The following is a 22,500-nucleotide window of genomic DNA, read 5'->3' on the forward strand; positions in this document are numbered from 1 at the left end:
TCCCTGGTCGTACGTCAGGCCACACTATCACTTGCTGTTCCGACAACGCCGTGGTCATGGCAATTACGTTTCTTATTGCATCTACATATATTACAGATTACAACTTCATCTAGCAGACACCATCTTTTTGAACTGGCGGGTCCATGTACACACGCACGCACACACACACGCGTATAACCTCATACACCTGCACAAGTTACCTAAATAAATAGTTTCAGCAATGAAGCATTATTTACCCAAATCATGAGCTGGAAACCCCGGGAGTCAAGACGGCTCCAGGTAAGTGCTAGAAGCCAGCAGGATAACAAGGCACGTTTCGTTTACCTGAGGGTCCAGCGCCCCCTGCACCGTCACCGTAATTACCCAGGTAACTATATCCATCGTGTGTCCTCAAAGGGCGGGAGACAGGTAACCTTCAGGTCTAATCTGGAAGGTCTTCCAAGTCGCCATGGCCAAGCCAAAATGGCCCTTATGCGAAGGTCGGAGGGGCGGAGTCATCGTTCATTAATTATATCGGCAAGATGCGAGCGGCGGATTTATACCACAGAGTTGCAGGATAACGTCGACAATTATATATGTAGGAGTGGCACGCTAGACTTAGATATCCGCCATTAACCCCTCCCAGCATAGGGGTCATTTTATTCCCTAGAGTGCCCGGTCATTCTCACTCTTTCCTCCAGCAGTGGGAGTAAATCATTCTATCTTTACTGCAACGTTCTCCTCGCTCTCTCTTCCTTACACGGCCTTGGTGATCGGCCCACTTGATCACGACCGATAGACTAAGCTGATAAATCTGTATTTTTTCTTTTCCTGTTTTCATGATAACAACTCTTATTGATTTGGAATGCAGTCTCTCTTTCCTTTTTGTGTCCTTCTTGCAGTAGGTATTGTAGTGGTGTTGGTGTAAATAAACAACAGGATTGGCATTCTAGGTTTATTAGTTTTGTTGACTACAATGTACATTATTCCACTTGACATAGGAGGCTTAAAGAGGACCCCTAAATGTTCCAAACAGTATTCTTGAAACAATAATCATATCTGTACATGATTCAACCCTTCTGGACAAACATATGCTTACTTAAGAGAAATAAAAATATTAATGTGGGCCACTGCAAAACAACTGTTGCAACGACGGCAATTGAGATTAAAAACGAAGGAGGAAAAAAATGCCATATCTAACGCACTATAATTACATTTTATATAGTTCTAACACGCATTAGAGGGAGAAGTAAAGTGGTCCATTTGTTGAAACGAGAAAATAATTCTCAATATCTTCAAGTACATTTAGCGTTCAGAGCTGCCCTGTTCATAGTGAACGCAGAGGGTCAAGAAGGGGACACCTACAGACACGGAAGAGGTGGCGTCGGGGTGCAAAAACAAACGCTAGATCGGTGAGCATAACCATCTTCTGTGAGGGGTATGTCTAGCTGTCACAGGTACTGCGCACCCTTGCCATTTAAATTATGTATAAAAATTGCTCTACGGAGTATTTATATAGAAGGAAGAAAGTCATGCGTATCAGATATCATCTCTCTCGCTTTTTTTATACAAAGGAAAACGAACGAACCTCTGATTTTCGTGTCTAATGCTTGTCTTTGCACCTCAAGAACGCACCCAAAGGAACGGGTCAGCGAAGCAGTGACGGCTCGTTCACCGGGAAGCTGGGTTTGTTTACATCGTGGCTGATTGGCTGCGTTCATTCCCCAGGAGGGGTCGGTCTACCTGGCCAAGCTGTCTCGGGATTCGACCGAAAACGGCCTCGAGTCAGAGAGATATATTTATGTATATATAAAAGAACACGTTTTGCGTTTTTCATATGAGTACTACAATACGCAGTTTTACACACTACTTGCGAAAAAAGTAAAAAATTAGCCTATATGTTTCACTGACCCTCGGATACACACAAGAAGTTGACCAGCCTTGCGACCACCCTCCCTCGAGGGAGGAACTCATGGTGTGAACATGTTTCGAACATGCACAGATACTATACACGGATACCCATGTTTCACAAGCCATGAGTTTTGGTTTACCATTTATCACCACAGTTTATTTTTTGCAATTTTTTCTTTTCTTTTTTTTTCTTTTGAAAATTAATCTGACAAATAAGGGAAAGTGTCAGAAAATCCCGAGATCAGCCAACACAGCATCCCTGACCCTTTTTTACCCTACAAGCACATGGTCGGCGGAGGTCCCTGAGGCACAGGGGGCGGGGGGGAGGAGCGACGTCACTGGGGAGGCGAGTGGAGGGTCAAGGAACACTTAAGTTAATGAATGGAATTGGAATCGAATTCAAGTTTGGTTCTTTTGTTTTTATCTTTAAAGAGAGGTCTTCTCATGAGAAATGCATGCAGGATTAGTTTATTTTGAGGAAGAGGTGTGACTACTTTATATAAATATTGCAAAGGTGTGAAATATACAGAAGAATACTTTAGTGTAAAACTCGTTGCGTGACTCAAATTACTTTTTTTGTTCTCACTCTTTCTTGTCATTATCCTTTCAACCCAACAGAAAGAAAAAAAGAAAAAAACACAAACGTAAAATATGAAAGGAAACTGAGCTCTTTGAACATGAAATCGCGGCACACCTTTTGATCCAGTAAGCTTTCCTCGACCTCTAATAACTTGCATCTGCACATGCAATAACCCTTTTACTTCCCACCTTGCTGCTCAGACCCACCCACCAATACCTCCCACCCTCTCCCTTCCCACCCAATCCCTCATACCCCCCCTTCCCTACCCCTCCCCACCCTTTAAACCCTTAAAACGCCCTTCCCTTACCCATCCCCCCTTCCCTTCGCCCCCCCTTTGAAGCAACGTCTCCTCACCGAGCCCTAAGCCTCGAGCACAGACACCGACCAACACGGACAGAACATGTAGACTTTATGTACACCTACTATGTATATAACACTGGGATGCGCTTAAATAATAATAATGAAAATGTGTCCTAGCCTGTTTTGTGGTTTTGTACGCATGTAACAATAATGTTGCTTATTACAATACAATAATAATAATGAAACAATGTACACGCATTCTATAACAAACAAAGAAAAAAACATGTGTCTTATTGGCCTACTCGTACCTTCGGCCAATAGTGATTGTTAGGTGAGCAACGATATTGCCATTTGTGTTTGTTCTCTTGTTTCTTTTTTTTTTCCAAAATAGAATCCTGACATACATCGAGGAACCCCAGAAGGATCCCCTGGTTTTGCTACAGGCTCTCAACTTAAAAAAACATCTGGGAGTTTCTGTTTTTTTTTTTTTGCGTTTCTCTGACTGCCTCTTCTTGTAAATTAGTGAACAACATCTAAAGAGCATATGGGGTGCACAAAAAATCATCCACGGATGTCAACGAGTCAACAGCTTACAAGAGTAATGCTGAAAACACCTAATGTTGTGACCAGACAAGCTAATCTGAGCTTTACGAAGGGGCGCTACATGGACCACAGAACTTCCTCCGTAGAGGGACCTTATAGCAAGACTACATAGGGCTCAAAATAGCTTAGATCTGTCACAATATGAATACCTCTACTTGCTCCAAGCTGAGGGAGGAGAGTCAGCTACATTTACTATGAAGCGAACAATAGAAAATCTTAAAACTTTTTACATGGAGTATTGTCAGTGCATTATATTTATACATGGTCCTACTAAAAAACACATTGTGCAGTCAGGCGCATGTAAGTACAAATTATTTGGCATAACGTACGATGAATAAAAGATTGATTATTTTTTATACATTAGCCTAGCATATGCATAGCCATTGAAAACACACATGGAGAGATAGAATGACCAACGAAATCCGTACACGCATCTGGTACTTAAAACTTCACAAAGGACATTTATAAAATTACTTACAATTTTAAACATCTATGGATACACTTTTTTGTAGAACACTGACACCAGGGTGGATACATCAGTACACAGCATTTTCCTGCGTTACACGTGCATTTTGTCTTATCTTTTTTATTTTCTTGTCTTGCAATTTTGTATCAATAAGTTTTTTTTTTCTATGTCCATATCCCTTATATCGCCCACCACTAAAGGAAGGCAAGAGAAACCTTTTTTTTTTTTTTCTTACATTTTCCAGAGTCTAAGAAGTCCATATTCTATAAAAGCACTCGTCTTTTAATGAAACACTCAGGTGGACTCGGTATGGCCTCGATATACACTTGAGGGAGAGAAGAGGGGGGGAGGGGGAGGGTTGTCAGTGAGAGGGAGGGGAAGAGACAGGGAGGGGAAGAGAGGGGGAGTGAGGGAGGGAGGGGGAACAGAAGGAAGATGAGTCGTTCATATATCAGTATCACGTTAAAGAGTCAGTGGGGGGGTGGGGGGTGTTGGTACCACCCACTCACTCCAAGATTAATTGTACCATTTGGAATAGAAGCATCCAATCTAGAAAAAAAAGTGTTGGATCTTAAACAACAGTAGTCGGATATTTGCACGCTTTGAAGTCTCTGGTAAGTCGTAGACAAGAATTCACATACCAATGCACTTAAATTTATTTTATCCCAATTCATTTCTTAATCCTTTTTTTTTTCTAAGTCGATTTAGATTTTCAGATTTTTTGCGTGTGTTTTTGTCACCAGTCATACCAGCTTTCGAACCATATGTTTCATTTGGAGCAACTCATCCATCAGGGCTGTGGTAATTGCAGTGGTATTAGCAACAGAAAACCCTATGCATGAAAGCAGTCACTTGTTTACCTGAAGATGCAACATAATTGTTAGCAGAAAATAATACACCCGTTGTCAGTATTTCTACAAATGATCCAAAAATAAAACTCCTTCAGATGCATCACCTGTTACCGTGAGAAGTCATCATTAAGAATACAATAATACACAAATCAAATTAATTGATATTCATGCAATTTTGCGAGGAGCCAAACTACTAGTACAATACATCTGGAAATAGCAGTCGGCATAACAACAAAGATGTAAACTTGAGTCGTAATACGGTTTCCTTTTGGGGAAAAACAAAACCTCAATATTGTCATCGATAAAACACCTTTACCTTTATCCCTTAGAGATATTTACTCGGTTTTTCATACGGTTTCTCTAACGTCTCCAAATATCTGCTTACTGTCGCCTGTGATGAATATTCAATGTGTTGCAAAGGCGGCAATCACTGGTCTCGTTAACACGTATTCTGATCCCCCAAAAGGTCAGGAAGACCTTGTTGGATATGGAGTAGATCAAGTGGATACATGCACCCGTTTTAATGGGCTTGAATTCCCTATAAAGTTCATAAAAATAGTGAATGTGGCAGGATCCCGCGATGGATCTCACCGACCTCTGATTTCATTCTTTACAGTTCGGATTTTCAGACCTCTCTCACAAGTAAAAAATAACAATAACCATTGCTCTTTCCTGTTCTTCTTCCTCTTCTGTTTGTCTCTCTGTTTGTCTCTCTGTCTCTCTCACTTTAAATATCTATCAGAATCGAATGTTTCACAAAGTCTCACCGTCTGACGGCTTACCGGATCTGTATCGAACACCTGAGAAATCTTATACTATCCACAAAGAAAATGAAAACTGAATGATAAAGTGACATTCATAATCGAGAGTTGAGGCGTAGTAGCGTGATCCTGTGGTCTTTATCTTGTGACGAAAACGACAGACAAAAAGTCAAACTTCACTACAACATCCACTCAATAACTTAAATTATCAACATAATTTCATACTTTCCCATAACAATACTAACTACTTCTATAACAGATGGACATACCTCAAAGACGCTATGAATATATACAAAGTAAAACAAAGAATACTTAACATTTTAGCCTAAATGAGGATAAATTTTCAAACAAGTGTAAACATAAACAATGAAAATGGTCACACGTCTACAAAGAAATTATGTCCACTGTTTAACCATCTGAGATCTTATCCCATATCAACTTGGTTGAACAAAGTTATTGCCCTGGCTTTCTCGAACATGTTAATTTACTTTTTTTTATTTTATTTTTTGTGTTTATTTGATATCACAAAAGAGCTAGGGCAAATAAGGTCAACTACTTACACACTATACAAAAGGACCCCGGCCCTATGACTGACGTAAGGTAATAGGTCAACATAAAAAAAGTGAAGACAGTAAGCAAAAAGACTTCACAAAGTCATCCCTTGCCTGCCTTTCCTAACCTCACAACGTATCGCTACTCCTTTCGGTCAAATAATTATGCACACTCCTTGGCCTAAGGTATAGTTATTATGCACACTGATGATTACAGTTAAAATAATTCGGAGGAGAGAGGTATTCGAGACCAAACTGGGCTCCTCGAGCTTCTTCTCTTAGCCTATTCATCCACAGTTTCCCAGAAATTACATTTATCAACTTTAAAGCTCTAATTTAGCATACCGGCTATTGCACTAATGCCTCCACATGCGTTGTCGTTCCAGTTGAAACTCTCTGAAGTGAATTCAAAAGCTTTAAAATCGGATTCTTTTTAAAGACATATTTGCATGACGTTCCCCTTTCATAATTCTTTTGCAGAGAGGAAGCAAAGTGTACGGACTCCAATACGAACTGAAGCACAGAGAGTTTCAATATACAAATTCTCCTTCTTTGTACTTAGCCATGGCATCTTTGGGGGTAACATGCATACAACAAAAAAGGTTTACATGTATACCTTCCATGCACACCACGCATGTACACCAGCATGGCGATCAACCCTATAATCCGACGTCAAACATAACAATTAATACAAATAAATATAATCCATTTACAATGTAACAATTCTCAGTCACTGAACTACCGCATTTCAATCAGTCAAACAGTTCCAATCTGCGCCTTTTTCCTCTTTTTTTTTAATTGAACTTAAAGCTGGAATCATTGGTAAAACTTCTAATTTCACGAAAGAAGCCGATAAGAAAACAACATTAATAATTAACACGAAATGTACAAAATAATGAGGAAGTATTAATTTCTCTTCTTTTCACAAACATCGGGAATAGGAACCATTGATTAGCTAATCATCTGCTATTATCTGGTCACTGGCATCCTGTCATGTACAACACTATTAACTTATAACAATCTAGTTGGGCTATCAAGAGTCATTTTATCGTCCGAACACATAAACCGTGTGGATCCATTGCAATGAGTATCATATATGTTTCCCATCTTCCTCTCTCCTTGGCTTAGCTACTCAAGATGGTTTGAGTGACTAATGACAATTCTGGGATTTTTACTTATCATTGTTATTTTCATAATATAATCATCATATTACTAGGCAAAAAAAGAACCATCTCAAGTGTCTAACCAAATCGAGAGACTTATTATACACGCTGTGGACTTACAAGACAGGCTGGTGTGGCAGAGGACACTACCCGACCGGGGGCACTTGTGGCATGTCATTTGTAAGGAATCCTCCTAGCTTGTCACCATCTCCATGAGCCTTGTAAGTCGACAGGGCGTTTTGGAAAGATAACCCGCGTGGTGTTGATATATAAATGAACCATGAAGTTACTTGGTTTTACTTTCAGAGGTCAAGTTCACGAGTAGGAGAAATGTCCTTAGGTCATGCATTGCCTCGGGGCCCCGGTGTGAGTTCAAAGGTCACACACAGGAAGTTCCCGAAGCAAATGTGTGTGATAGACTATCTGGATATTACTGCTTGTTTCTTTGCTTTTGCATTCAGAATTTGATGGCTATTTGTTATATTTTGGAATTGCTGTCTCTGTAATCTTTATTCTTTTGTTCACTATTTGAAGAAGTAGTTGCTGGAGGTGTGGCCTCGTCGTCCAAAGAGCACACGTGTGCCTCACAAATGAAGAACACATAGTTGTCGAGCTCCAGAAGTTTCCTTGTCACTTCCAGACCCCGCACCTCAAACGGCTTTGCCTTTGGAGCTTTAGTTGCAGGCTGGAACCCGGAGGCGCGAGGCGTCGGGTTGCGAGGACGAGGTTCAAGTTTGATTCAGAAATCTCGACGCAACCGTCCGCCTTCGACATCATTTCCAGCCTTCTTTCTTTCAATCATCATCGAGAACTTATCAATTTTTTGGCTTAAAAATCATCACTATCAAAAAATTTCTATCACCAATATTGCACTTTTTTTCTAAAAAACTTTAATTCTTAGTTTAATATCGAGTTATACATCTCCAGGTCCATGGCGGTGCTGAGGGTCGGGGTGAGGGAGAGTGCAACATCTTCTGGAGAGGTGGACGTGAGAGGGAGTTGCTGGGCGTGCATGTCATTGGATTGTGTGGGCGTGAAGTGGAAATTTCTGTTTAAATAGGCACGCCCATCTGGGGAGAAATCACCATAACGTTAAGTCGCAGCTTTGGTATCCCCTGCCCCTCCTCCCGCCGACGCGGAGGAGGTGGAAGAGGACGAGGAGGAAGCGTTGGTGGCTGCTCCGGCAGGGGTGTTGCCCGCCGACGGCTGGTCCTTGTTGGTCTTCTTGTCGTCTTGCTGTTGCTTTAACTTCTCCTGCTCCTCTCGCTCCCGGCGCACCTGCTCGTTGATCTCCTTCACCGCCCGCAGCTCCTTCTTCAGCTTCATACGCCGGTTTTGGAACCAGATTTTGACCTGCAAGAGAGGGGGCGAGTCAGTCGGGCCAACTGGACGGCGATTACTAGTAATTGAGTTATTTGCCTCGGAACTCCACGGGGAACGGCCTCATGCAAGAAAGTCATTGGAGGCAATCAAGGCTTATGAAATATATTGCTGTAAATTTTAACGTCTTAAGATAATAGCTCATATGATATCATAACACGTGAATTTATCATTATCTCTGTCGATAAACAGACAGACACTTAGAGAATTATTATTTTTTTTACAAAGCAGATTACCCAACTATATTATCTATAATAGAACGATGAGGTCACATATGACAGACAGGAAATTGGTGCATGGATATTATAAAATATGTATACGTAAATGACAAAAAAACTTGATTTCTGTTACGTTACGTTAATTTTGAATGAAGTTCAAGAAAAACTGCTTGCGAAGCTACAGACTCTGCCCAAGTAAGTAGGCACTTTAGCTAAAATGACTAGATGAAAGTTGCAAGCAAATTAGACTAAATTGGCTTATTTACCTGCTTGAAATCTATTAGACTATTAGTGGCAATATTGCACATAATACCGTGGTCGTAACCAGAGGAGGGGGGAGGGGGAAAGAGGGAGGGAGGGAGGTAGAGGCCTTGTTTATAATTATCTTTCACGATCATTAAGCCCAGCTCTCATCGCCTGCCGATGACAGTGCAACATGCAAGGCAATTAAATAACGGCCAAGCACACTCTTTTTTATGGCTCCTCTCCTTTTCTTTCTTTCACACTCTTCCCTCTCCACCCTTCCCCCTTCCCTTCCTTTGGTGACATCCTGTTCACCCACTTCCTACATAACACACGCTGAAGGGGAAAGCAATTATGCAATTTTGGGATACCTTGTTATGTGCGGGTAATATTTCTCATTGCCTTTGTTTTCGTTTCTCTTCGCTTTTTTTTTCTTTCTTTTTTACAATACTCTCACTCTTGTTCCACGTCGCTAATTCTCACTTCCTCTCTCTTTTTTTTTCTCTCTCTCACTTTTTCTCGGTCCCTCTCTCTCTCTCTCTCTCTCTCTCTCTCTCTCTCTCTCTCTCTCTCTCTCTCTCTCTCTCTCACTATCTATTTTTCTATCTATCTCTCCCTCCCTCTTCTCTCTATCTATCTCTCCCTCCCTCCTCTCTCTCTCCCTCCCTCCCTCCCCTTTCGCTCTCTCCCTCCCTCCCTCCCCCTTCTCTCTCTCTCTCCCTCCTAAACTTTGAAGCAGTTGATCGACATATTGGTTGGTTTAGCTGGCATAAATCATGTAGTATCATGAGTTGATGTTCTTAGAAGAGTGGGCTATCCATGTCATGGAATTTCCTAATGTCATGTTAGCTCTTTTTCATTTTTTAACTCTCACCCTTTCTTCTCTCTCTCAGTCTGTCTCCTTCTCTCGTATTTACCATCATTATGGCATTTGAATGACTTATCCGAGGTAAAATTTTGTGAATATAGTTTGACAATTCTCTCTCTCTCTCTCTCTCTCTCTCTCTCTCTCTCTCTCTCTCTCTCTCTCTCTCTCTCTCTCTCTCTCTCTCTCCCTCTCTCTCTCTCTCTCTCTCTATATATATATATATATATATATATATATATATATATATATCTTTTTTACTCAGGACTTGGCTTCTAAAAACTGTATTGAATCTACAAGAGTGGCTAAGTGAATATGAAGAAAGTAAGTATCCGTTGCCTTTGCAATGAAGTGATGTGCTAGAAATGAGCGGAAGTGACGATGGGGAAATTGCAACCAGCGATAAAAAGGAGTTAGCAATAATAGGTCAGAGCCGCTGTATGAAGGGAGGGAAGTCATCTTGTAAGTCTGCAAAGAACAGAGAATGTTCAATTTGTGATTAGTGTGAAGTCTGTTAATCACTTTCACTCTGGTTTATTCAGTTAGTCTGCAAATACTAGTTTACTGTGCAAACGGAGAGTACTTATTCTTGTTTTTTTCAACGTGGTTTTTATTTTTTTTTTTTTATTTTTTTTTCAAGGTAATATATAATGCATCGGTTTCTCCGCGACCCGTTAATGTTTATTTGTCACGTGTCATGTTTGGAGGGTCGAAGAGCCGGCGCCAGACAGGGGCCAGCCAGCGAAACACGGGGGAGGGGGAGGGGTAGGGGAGCCGGGAGAGAGGGAAGGGAGGGCGGGAGAGAGGGAAGGGGTTACTTGCACGTGGGATCGGAGGGGGGGGAGGGTGAAGGGGGAGTTACAGTTGCTGAAGTGAGGAATGGGGGTTATGGGGTAGAGGGGAAAGGGGTGAAGATAGAGGGGGAAATGGGTACGTGCACATGTGTGATATATGAGTGTGTGTGTGGGAGGGAGGTGGGTGAGGGAGAGGGGGGAGGTTGAAGGGGGCGCTTTTTGTAGCTTGTTGGCTTATGGTGGGAGGGAGGGGGGCTTATGGGGGTGATGTAAAGGGGGTGGAGAGGGGGCAGCAACACACGATAATATTACCGGGTCAAAATGCAAACTGCCAATTACGATCCAATAAGATTTTGAGCAAATTATAGGACAGTTTGAGTTACTTCCCTATCGGGTAGGGTGGGGTGTCGGGTAGGGGGGGGTGGAGGCGTCCTTTCTGGGTCTTGCACATCTCAAATTATCTTCTGAACATTTTAGGAGGTGCATAAGTATCATTAGAAAATGTTAAGACACTAAACGACGCCAAGTATCAAAAACAAAATACACACAGGGAAAAATTATCCAATAAACCAGAATCATACAGCCATGTACGTCGCCAAGTTGACGTGTAAAGATGCCTTTTGGCTGGCAATGGTCAATACGTCAAGGTCATGATAGTCGACAATCTCACACTTGCCTAACAGAAGAGAAGCCTTAAGAGCCATTGGCGCTCGTTATTCTCTCCCCCAGGCATGCAAGCAGTGACTACCGAAACACGCGCTTTCGGGAACGCATTTCGACGTCGCATAAGATCACTTAACGTCTCCACTTTGATCTGACGGTGCACCAGACGTCCTGCGTGATCGAGGGACATTGCAACGTGGCGGCAACAGCTGATCGACGCTAAGCAGACACTGCATTTCCACCCACCCACGCTTCCTCGCTCCCCCGCCCCTTAGAGCGAAGGAAACATCCTTGGCATCCGACCGGCCACCTGGTGCGGTAGTTACGACGGAGCGAAATTATTTATAATATCATTCAATAATTATCTACCGGCAGAGCGGTTCACAAACGGGAAAATTGCTTAGTTAATTGCCCACGGTTTGGTGATAATTTTGCAGATAGGAGAGTCACACATGAAGAGGCTGGTAAATAGTGTGGAGGTGAGGTGGAGAGGCGGGTGGGAGGGAGTGGAATAAGCGTGAGAGAGAGAGAGAGAGAGAGAGAGAGAGAGAGAGAGAGAGAGAGAGAGAGAGAGAGAGAGAGAGAGAGAGAGGGAGGGAGGGAGGGAGGGAGGGAACTGGAGTGCTGGGAAGAGGAGGGGAAAGAAGAGGGAGAGAGGTGAGGCTTGGTAAGGGTGTGGGTGAGCTTTGGGGGAAAAAGAGCAAAGGGTTGAATGGAAGAATTAGGTGACTCTTGCCGTTTCTCTCTCTCTCTCTTTCTCATTTCTGTTTCTCTCCTCAAAGTCTCTCTCCCTTCCACTTTTCCTTCTTTTCGTTTTTCTTCTTTTTATCTCCCTATTTCTCCTTCCGTTCTCTCCCTCCCTCCCTCCCTCCCTCCTTCTCTCTCTCCCTCTCACACACCCTTTTAGCCAGTTATCAATCGTCATTTACCTGACACTCCCAGACACCCAGCTTGAAGTAAATTTGAGAATTATTCCGGGTTCTTTGTCATTCCAGTCCGTAGGAACAGTTTTAAGCCGGTTACCGCAGAAGTGCATTAATTCATAATTTACAATCACTGCATGAATACTTTGGCCTCTGATGGGATTTTTTTTTTTTTTTCTCCCTTTTTCTGTTTTTTTTTTTTTTTTTTTTTTTTTACCAGTTTTTCACTGCGTTGATTTTGAAGGATGACGTGAATCAATAAGTAATCTCCCCCCCCCCCCTCTCTCTCTCTCTTTTTCTCTCTCTCTCTCTCTCTTTCTCTCTCTCTCTCTCTCTCTCTCTCTCTCTCTCTCTCTCTCTCTCTCTCTCTCTCTCTCTCTCTCTCTCTCTCTCTGTCCCCTGTATAACTATATACCTGTCAATCACTATATCTATCAGTCAGTATGTTAACCTGTGCTTCTCTTATCTATCTATCTATCCCAACCGTCCCCCACCCATCCCTCCACCTAGTCTCTCCTTCCTTCACCCCTCACTCCTTCACCCCCCCCCCCCACTCCTTCCCCTCTCCAGCACATTACCCTCATAGCCCGTTTGCGTCTCTGGAAACAACAACAACAACAAAAAAAGACCCTTAGCGACGTAAACTTTTTCGCCCTCAGACTTAAATATAAAACCTAAGCACTTGTCTACCGTTCAGGTGTTACAGAACAGCGATTCATTTGCATAAAAAGGATATGCAACTGAAAAGGCCTTCACCTTGAAATCTACCTCTTAGGAAATGGCTCTGGGCACGCGTTACCGACCAAAACACGAAATGATGACGTAACTTGGGAGATATAACCAGGAGATATCCGGCGGTGGGGTAGGGGGGGTAGGGGGAGGGGGCAGCTGGTGAGAGGGAGAGAGGAAACGTTAATGGGAGGAGGCGAGGAAAGGAAAGTAGTGAAAGAGTGAAGGGAGAGAGGGGGAGATGACAGAGGGGAGGGAAAGGGAAAATGAGGGAAGGAAAGGAGTGAAAGAGTGAGGGGAGAAAGAGGAAAAGAAAAGGGAGGAAAATTAAAAGAGGGAGGAAAGAGGAAAAAGGGGAAGGTGGGAACGTTAATAAGAGGGGATGAGGGAGGTAAAGGAGGAAGAAGACAGAGAACAAAGAGAAAAGAGGGAAGATAAAATGAAGATAAAAAATGGTAAAAAAAACACGTCATTTAACTGACACGCACACACACACACACACATACACAAACACACACACACACACACACACAAACACACACACACACACACACACACACACACACACAAACACACACACACACAAACACACACACACACACACACATGATAAAAAAATACAAAAAAAGCCCTCGTAGTCAGTCGGAAGAACGGGAACGCTGGGACCAAGCAAATTTACGTCGCGGCATCTGGCGGATTACGCTAATTTTAAATATGGTTTTCCAGGACTTTGCCTTTTACTCCACCGCGAAGGGGGAGAAATTATGAAATAAAACGTAGAAACATAATCGTACAAAAGGGGTCGGGGTCAGGTAAAAGAGGGGAAAAAAGGGGGGGAAGGGGAGAGGAGAGAGGAGAGAGAGGAGATGGGAGAGGAGAGAGGGGAGAGGAGAGAGAGGAGAGAGGGGAGAGGAGAGAGGGAAGAGGAGAGAGGAGAGAGGAGAGAGAGGAGAGGAGAGAGGAGAGAGGGGCGAGGAGAGAGAGGAGAGGAGAGAGGGGAGAGGAAAGAGGAGAGAGGGGAGAGGAAAGAGAGGAGAGAGGAGAAGAGAGAGAGGATAGGAGAGAGGGGATAGGGGAGAGGAGAGAGGAGAGAGGAGAGAGAGGAGAGGAGAGAGGAGAGAGGGGAGAGGGGATTTGGCACGAGGTAAAAATCCACCTCATTCTCTAAATATGTTCCTTGAATATATATTTAAACGATTATGGACCCTGAGAGAGATCAGTGTTGAAAGAGAAAGGGGAGGATGACGAGGAGGAGGAGGAGGAGGAGGAGGAGGAGGAGGAGGAGGAGGAGGAGGAGGAGGAGAAGGAGAAGGAGGAGGAGGAGACGAAGAAGAAGGAGGAGATGGAGGAGTAGAATTGGAGGAGAAGGAAAAGGAGGACAGGAAGTGAAAAATGAGGAGGAGAAGGAGGGGCAAGAAGAGGAAGGGGAAGAGGAAGAAAAAGATGAGGAAGAGGAGTAGCAGGAGGAAGCGGAGAAGATGCAGTTGTAAAATGTTGCTCTTATAAATTGACAACGTGTCCTCAAGGCATTATTAGCAGTTTGACTGGTTTTGGCAAGTTGAACATCTCGGAGAGAGAGAGAGAGAGAGAGAGAGAGATAGAGACAGAGAAAGAGAGAGAGAGAGAGAGAGAGAGAGAGAGAGAGAGAGAGAGAGAGAGAGAGAGAGAGAGAGAGAGAGAGAGAGAGAGAGAGAGAGAGGGAGAGATAGAGATAGAGATAGAGACAGAGACAGAGACAGAGACAGACAGACAGACAGAGGTACGCAAAGGAAAAAAAGAAAAGCATAAGAGAAAAAAAGGGAAAGAAAACAGTATCAACAACAAAAAAATAACTATATAACAAAAAATAACAGAATAACAAAGTAAAAATATTCAAATTTGTCCCAACATTCGGAAGTTCATTCATCACACGCGAAATTTCGTTGACGCGAGTGTGTGAACATTAAAAGGAATTGATGGCCATGACAGTGATAACATCCATCGCCTGTCCATAGAGCTTACTTACATGGAGCCACATCCGCTATCAACTCATCATGTGGCCTTACCACTAAGCATCGTAAAATCTTTATGGACAATTAAAACGATTTTTTTAAAACTCTATGTGGATTTGGTCTGTGTGTGTGTGTGTGTGTGTGTGTGTGTGTGTGTGTGTGTGTGTGTGTGTGTGTGTGTGTGTGTGTGTGTGTGTGTGTGCTTTCGCCGAATTGAATAGATCATAGTAAATAAGTACAACAATGATTAAAAATATATATACAAAGATCTTCCAGTATGAACACAAGAACAATTACTTGCAACATTAAAAAAAATCCAATATACCTCCATATATTCATAATCCCACTTTTTCAACTTTAACATGAAATCTCTACCAATAACCTATCACCGCAGAGACGTCTCAGAAAAAAAAAAAAAAACTCATGCTACCCCTTCAAAAAAAAAAAAAAAAAAAAAAAAAAATCCGTGCTTTCTGAACTGGAAAAGGTCTTTTGAACAATTTCCCATCTTAACTGTTCATCAACTCAAGGTCAACGACATCGCTCTGTTCAGGCTACTAATTCCTTGTACAAGAGAAGTATTTTGAATTTTAGTCTATGAGAGGCTGGGTGTGGGCGATACTTCTTGTTATAAAAGGAATCTACAGTGAATGAAGTTTCTAAGGAACATAGAGGCTACTGCTATTAATAATATTGATAAATGTAAGAATAAGCTTATGAATAAGAATAAGAATAAAGATACTGATAATGATAAGAATAAGAAGGCAACCAACAACAAAGAAATATATGAAATGATAAAAGGATAAAACAGCAGATGACAGCAGTAAGTGAACAAAGTCATGACAAACAAACAAATAAACAAATGAAACAAATCAAAACAACAACAAATTGATAGAAAGATAATAATAGATACTTAAAAATACATCTAAAACTAAAGGATAAAAATAACCACGAAGCAGGAAAAATGAAAAATGAAAGAGCTTTTTAAGTAAGCACAGTAATGGCCCCTCGATCGCGAAGGATATACTTTCGGGTTTTCAGTCACTCCTGGAGAGAATTGCTTCCATTCAGCTGCCTGTCTCTTCGGGTAATCATACGCATTAGGGAAAAGTAATTCGGGTATTTAGGCATCTGTTCGACTTTGTCCTCGAATACCGTTCATTGTTAGTGCATTTTGGGAAGCAACGTTTGCATTACAATTACGTGCGTTTGTGAATACGTGATGGATGTGCGCATTTGCATAACCATGAATGAAGTAAATAAGAAGAGAGGAGAAGCGAGAGGTCGCAAATCTTTCATTCATACTGTCAATGTCAATCAGCTTACTTTTTTTTTTTTTTTTTTTTTTTTTCCCCCAACAGTTTCTTAACCGCGACCTGCAGTTACTAATTACACCAGCCGTTGTTTTAATAACCCAACTTCCAAGCAGCGGGGACGGTAAGTGTCGCTCAGCAGGCAAGTCGGACATTGCAAAGCTGCATGAAATTATAGCATTTACGGTGATTTAAATCATTTATATACAATTTGCGGTCTGAGGTTAGAGTGGCGGTGCAGTTTTCAGTCGCTGTGGCCATTTCCTAACGGCTCATTTAGGTAGCTTGTATTACTTTCATAAACAGGTAATAAAATCGATTGTCCTGTGTTGATATGAGCCATAAAGCCCCTTTATTAGTTCGTGAATCGTTGTAATGCGCTTGGTATATCATGCGTGGATAAACATAATGCCAGGGAAGGTATTTTTGTTTACGTTTCCAAACTATAGACCTATGCAAAATATGAGAAATTTATGTACGATTCTCCACATTAGATTTTACACGGAATGCACCGAAAACAATGAAAGATAATAACACCGGATCTGCATAATCACTTTGCCACATCTGCTTTCATCAGTTGCGGGCGATTAACATTAAAAAATCATCCCTCCATGTTACACGTCGGCTGGGGCCTTAACTGCCTTGCTAAATGACACGGATCACATATCAGCAAGGGCCATTCCACGCCACTACGGATCTGCGTTCGTCTCTTTAAATCGCGGTGAAATACGGGGGTGCGATAGCTGAAAAGAGTTGTTTAAAAATATTCATGTAAATTATCCATAAAAAGAAAACTCAAAGGGGAGATAAAAAGGGGGGAATAAAGGTGAGGGAGCAAGAAAAGAAAAAGAGAAACAACAGAAACATCAGGAAATTGCAACCAAATGGACCTGCTGCCTTCATGCGAATTGCATTCATTCTCGTTTGTTCTGTGGGACCTTTAGTCAGCCAGCTGACAGCTTGTGAATAACAATGATAAAGTGTGGCGTGTTTGTTGTACATTACCTGGCTTGCAAACAGGTGGGGGCATGAGAACTCGTGGTGTTCCCGTAATAATTCCGTTGGGGAAAAACTGACTCGAGTTGAAACAATACAAGAGATGATTATTGTATATAAAAAAAGTAGTTTTTTTGCTTCTCGTCCCTCCTAAAAGCAGTGTACTCGAAGTAAATAGAAAGGTCAAGAGCAACTTATTGAATATAAACAAAGATACAATCACGTAAACACACACACACACACACACACACACACACACACACACACACACACACACACATACAACAACAACAACAACAACAACAACAACAACAACAGTTTTCTAACAACCAGCTGGTGCCAGTTTATTCGTCCCAGGAGAGTCTACCCACATTCTTCTCCGGCGAGGCAAACAGGTGTGTGTAGGCGTGGCCACTGACCTACATAAAGCTGATTGATCATTAAGGGAGAGAGATAATAAGGAAAAGGCACATAAGAGGAAAAGGTACCCTGATTTGTGGCTAATGATACCTTTGCTCCCTCCTCGCTATTTTCTCGAAAGCTTGATTTTTGTTCTCTCTCTTTTCTTCTACGTGTTTTTGGATTAGTCTTAATGGTTGATTTTATATTTTTAAAAAAATCAAGTGGATTGTGCGAATAGGAACCCGATAGTAAGTCAGAAAATTTGTAAATCATCGACCAAGGTTGATGTCTTGGCAACTGCACTTTCGGTGAGTTTCCAATAGCCATTTGCCTTTGAGATGCACCGTAAAAGTTGATGTCATTTCCTGTTATATTATCGTTTATTTTCTTCTTTTGTCTAGTATTATAAATTCCTCCCGATAAGTGAATTCGATGACGACAGATTTACTGTATGGCTTTTGATATCATATGGTCCTTTTTTCCCCTAATAATATTGCAATCCAGGAACACACACGCGCACGAAAAAACTAAATATTTGGAGAGAAATTTAATGTTCACCTGCTCCCAAAGGAACGCTTATAATAAACATTAATATCATCATACAGTTTATCATTCGCTATCTCATCAATGATTAATCTTATGTATTTGCAAACAGAGATCAATTCACAACTATGCAACGATTAAGACGGAATGCTCTGCTATTCAACCTTCCAATGCCTAGACTAGTCTCCCTCTTAATGTATTTCCAATCTCTAATCCTCCTAAATCATCGGAATAATACAATTACAAAACTATACATAAAAAAAAGCGAAATAAGCTTTATGTAAGATTGTGTGCTATTTATCGAGGTTGAAGAATAATACATCTGGCAGCCACACCGTCATTATAATCCGCTAGTTCCATAAAGTTGACATATAACCACTTATCTTTATAATGGCGTTTTTTTTTTTTCGGTGACGTACTTGGCATTTTGACGATATTTTTACCATAATGGTCTGAATGCGAAACCAAGTAAGAAAGTAAAAATGAAATTGATAATAATAGAAGTGATAAAACATGACAAAAAAAAAAAAAAATGCATTAGATTGTCATATCCGATATTGAGGTATTGATCCCGATACCAACTGTCTGTTTGATTGTATGATATCGTTTGTCCATTGAAGAATAAGATAGGGAAATGAGAATAGAAGGCTCGGTGAAATAAGCTCGGGAGAGGTCAAGCCCCGAGCGATTTTGGTCGGGACAAAGACAGTCTGTTGAAATGATAAACAGGCACTCTAGTCTAATTTATTTTCTTGTGAATGATTAATGACTGTATCAATACTAACGTCCGATTTCGTTATTGCCTCTTTCTCTCCCCTTCGTCGTTCTTGTGTTTTGTATTTCATTTGTTTTCGTCCTAGTCAACATTTCTTCTGTAAGGAACATTACTTTAATTAGCTTTTATTTCTCAGGTTTTATCAAAGACTTACAACTTTTATGCGTGTTTCGAAGACTCGCCTAATCTTTAACTTGAATGAGAGATAAACAAACTTTGACTCTTATGAATTTTTAGCTCCCCTCTCCCTCCTTTCCTCCCCCCCCTCTCTCTCTCTCTCTCTCTCTCTCTCTCTCTCTCTCTCTCTCTCTCTCTCTCTCTCTCTCTCTCTCTCTCTCTCTCTCTCTACCTCCTTCCTTCCCTCCCTCTACCTCTCCCTCTCCCTCTCCCTCTCCCTCTCCCACTTCAAACACCGAAACAACATAGAATGTCGATATCCATTCAGGAGAGAAAAAAACCCTTTAAATCTTAAACACAGCAACAGCCATACAGATTCTGCAGACCCCATCCCCCCTCCGCCTCTCGCTTTAACAATGAGAAAAACGCAGAGCTTCCTCCTCTGTCCATCGCAACTCTCAGTCCGGTCTTCTCTCCTCATCTTTCGCCATGGAGCTGCTTATCGACTTGCCATAAAGAACTAGGAGCTTGTATTGTGTCTTGACTGGACCTCACTCGCGTGGCACTGACATATGCTCGGGTATAATGTCGTATAACCGGGTCCTTATGGCTCGCTTCTAACGGATAAATGTTATGGTTGATATGACTCGTTATCGGCGATCTTAGGAAGGAGAATGGAGGAGCTCGAGAGGTTTTTATTTATATCATGAGACTTGTCTGGCAGATCCGAACTCTGGAGTAAAAGGGTTTCCTGAGGAGTCTTGACTGTCGTCTGGAAAGCGATGAAGAGGGGCAAGACTTCTTGTGTGTTTCTCTCTCTCTCTCTCTCTCTCTCTCTCTCTCTCTCTCTCTCTCTCTCTCTCTCTCTCTCTCTCTCTCTCTCTCTCTCTCTCTCTCTCTCTCTTCTTCTTCTTCTTTTTCTTCTTCTTCTTCTTCCCTCTCAATAAATCTACCCTTAACCCAGCCGACCAGACGAGGCCCTTACACCGCACGTGCTCCTCCTGCCGACCTGAAGCTCCTCCCATTACGCGAATTAGCATCAAGCACGAGCCCCTAATACGCAATCTAAGGGGAATAAAAACCAGCATCGCCCATTGCCAGCTCGAGGGCCCTGTGGGGTGACCGGATAACCTGCTGACTGCTGCTCTGTGGTCGGCCTCAGGTGTTCGGCCACAAATGTCTCACTTACCGCGACGTACGAGTGTGTATTTATTAATTTCCGTAATGGTAAATTGAATTCGGGCAGTTACAGACTGGAGTTTTGGGGAGAGGGGTGAAGAGGGTGGGGGTGAGGGGGAGAGGGGAGAAGGTGGAGGGGAGGGAAGAGGGAACGAGGGAGAGAGGAGATGGAGGGGAGGGAGAGAGGGATAAAGAGAGCGAGGGAGGGACGAAGGAAGAAGGTGGAGAGGAGAGAGAGAGGGAGAAAGAGAGCGAGGGAGGGAGGAAGCGAGAGAGGGAGAAAGGAATGAAAGGGAGGGAGTGAGGTGAATGGTGTTAGAGAGAACAGAAAATAAAAGGTGCCTTTACGCTTTATATACAAATATAAGATCATAACATTATTAGCAATATAAACATTATCATAAATATTTCTGGACGTAGGTGAATGCACGTTTCTAAAACATGATGATTTTGCACTTGTAATCTTACTCATTAAGAAGAGAAAAAAAAAGTGAAGGAGAGAAAGAAAAAAAAAAAGAAGAAAAAAAAAGACAAGCTATGAACATAATGATAAAAAATAACAGGCTTAGTGTAACAGCAAAACAAAGTTCGGGTATTTGCAGAAGTAAAAGCTTGCCCATGCATGTTTCCGTGAAATGCTGATTGTGACACATGCTAACGGTTACAGCATTGCCAAAAAATATATTCCTTCATTAGGGATGCAACACATACATCGTTTTGCAACGAATTATTTTTTTTTTCTCCCCCCCCCCTCCCTCTTTCCCTTCCTTTTTTTTTGGGGGGGAGGGGATGGAGGTCTTTTTATGTAATCGTATTTGGATACCTCGGAACATTTAGGGGAAAAAATTGGGAGAGGGGGATAGGAGGGGGGGGGGGAGGGAGGAGGGAGAGAGAGGAGGGGGTTGTTTGTGGGAGGGAGGGGAGGGGCGTAGGGGGTTGTTTGTGGAAAGGAGGGTAGGGGTAGGGGTGGGGAGATGGGTAAGGGAATTAAAAGGTGTCGGAATTCCCCAGAAAAAAAAAAAAAATGAAATCAGATGTTGACACTTGTGGCCGCATCAGAGGGGGGGAATGACCATTAGCGTAAAGCACAGAGCACAAACACAGACAGCGGTAATCTAGGAAAGCGCTTGACAGGAGGTCCGGGGCTTCGCTAGTCCATCTAAGGGAATTTGTGCGACAGAAGGAGTGGGAATGAGAGAGAGAAGATAAAAAAAAAAAAGAGACGAAGAGGAGGGCCAAAGGGGGGAAAGAGAGAAAAAGAGAGAGAGAGAGGGAGATATAGAGATAGAGATAGATAGATAGAGTGACAGACAGACAGACAGACAGATAGACAGACAGACAGATAGACAGACAGACAGACAACCAGACAGAGACAGACAGAGACAGAGAAAGAAAGAATTTAAAAAAAAAACAAGAGGTGCTTAGTACTTAGGCAATAATCCCTAAACTTGTGCAAGCGAGAAATGTTCAGAGGCGAATCGTCTGCAGATCCTGACCTCAACAGATCCCGGCTTGTGCAAGAGCAGGAACCAAGAGCCTGGAAAGTGCTTGGGCCAAGAAATTAGGCCGCTTTGCGTTAAGTCGAATCACAAGGCTTATTTTGGCCTGCGCTCGACGTGCCTAGAATGGTTGCGCGAAAACCGACGAGACTGTCGAGTCATTCTTTTTCCTCTGGTCTGAGCTTCCGTTTGTACATACCACAAGCGCACGCACACATGTCTTTACATTCACACACGTACACACACAAAAGTAGACGCAGACAAATGCACGCGGATAGCGCGCACACACACACTCACTCACACAGACACACTCACACACACACACACACACACACACACACACACACACACACGCACACACACACACACACACACACACACACACACTCGCTGATAAAATAGCTTGTTAGTGTTTTTTCCCCCTTATTAAGATAATATCCGAAAATATTAGTATCATGCCTGAACTAAGGAAATGTCAAATTTAATTGGTTAGTAAACGCTTAATTCGTTAGGATCATAAATTTAGAGAAAATAACTTGTTGTAGATGATTTAATGGATAACAAATAAAAAAAAAAAATCTGGGAAGCACTTCGTAAAACAAAAGATTAAAGGCAGCGGGCAAGTAAAATATCGCAAAGAAAAAAATATTACCTACAAATACACTTAAAACAAAAAGATTTCCCGGCAATATCAGCTGATGAAAA

The 22,500-nt window shown here is 42.1% G+C and overlaps 1 protein-coding gene across 1 annotated transcript in view; it reads right to left on the minus strand.

Annotated features, from left to right (window-relative positions):
* Positions 1-6,604: 6,604 nt before the first annotated feature.
* The window catches only part of LOC125047479 (homeobox protein abdominal-A homolog), a 177,550-nt gene continuing 161,654 nt past the window's right edge, over positions 6,605-22,500 (minus strand). The window contains exon 4 of the mRNA XM_047645695.1: positions 6,605-8,518. Coding sequence (XP_047501651.1) covers positions 8,258-8,518 — 261 coding nt within the window. The 3' untranslated portion in view covers positions 6,605-8,257. The remainder of the gene's footprint in view (positions 8,519-22,500) is intronic.

This window comes from Penaeus chinensis, chromosome 41 (assembly GCF_019202785.1).
Source record: "Penaeus chinensis breed Huanghai No. 1 chromosome 41, ASM1920278v2, whole genome shotgun sequence".
NCBI classification, from domain to species: domain Eukaryota; kingdom Metazoa; phylum Arthropoda; class Malacostraca; order Decapoda; family Penaeidae; genus Penaeus; species Penaeus chinensis.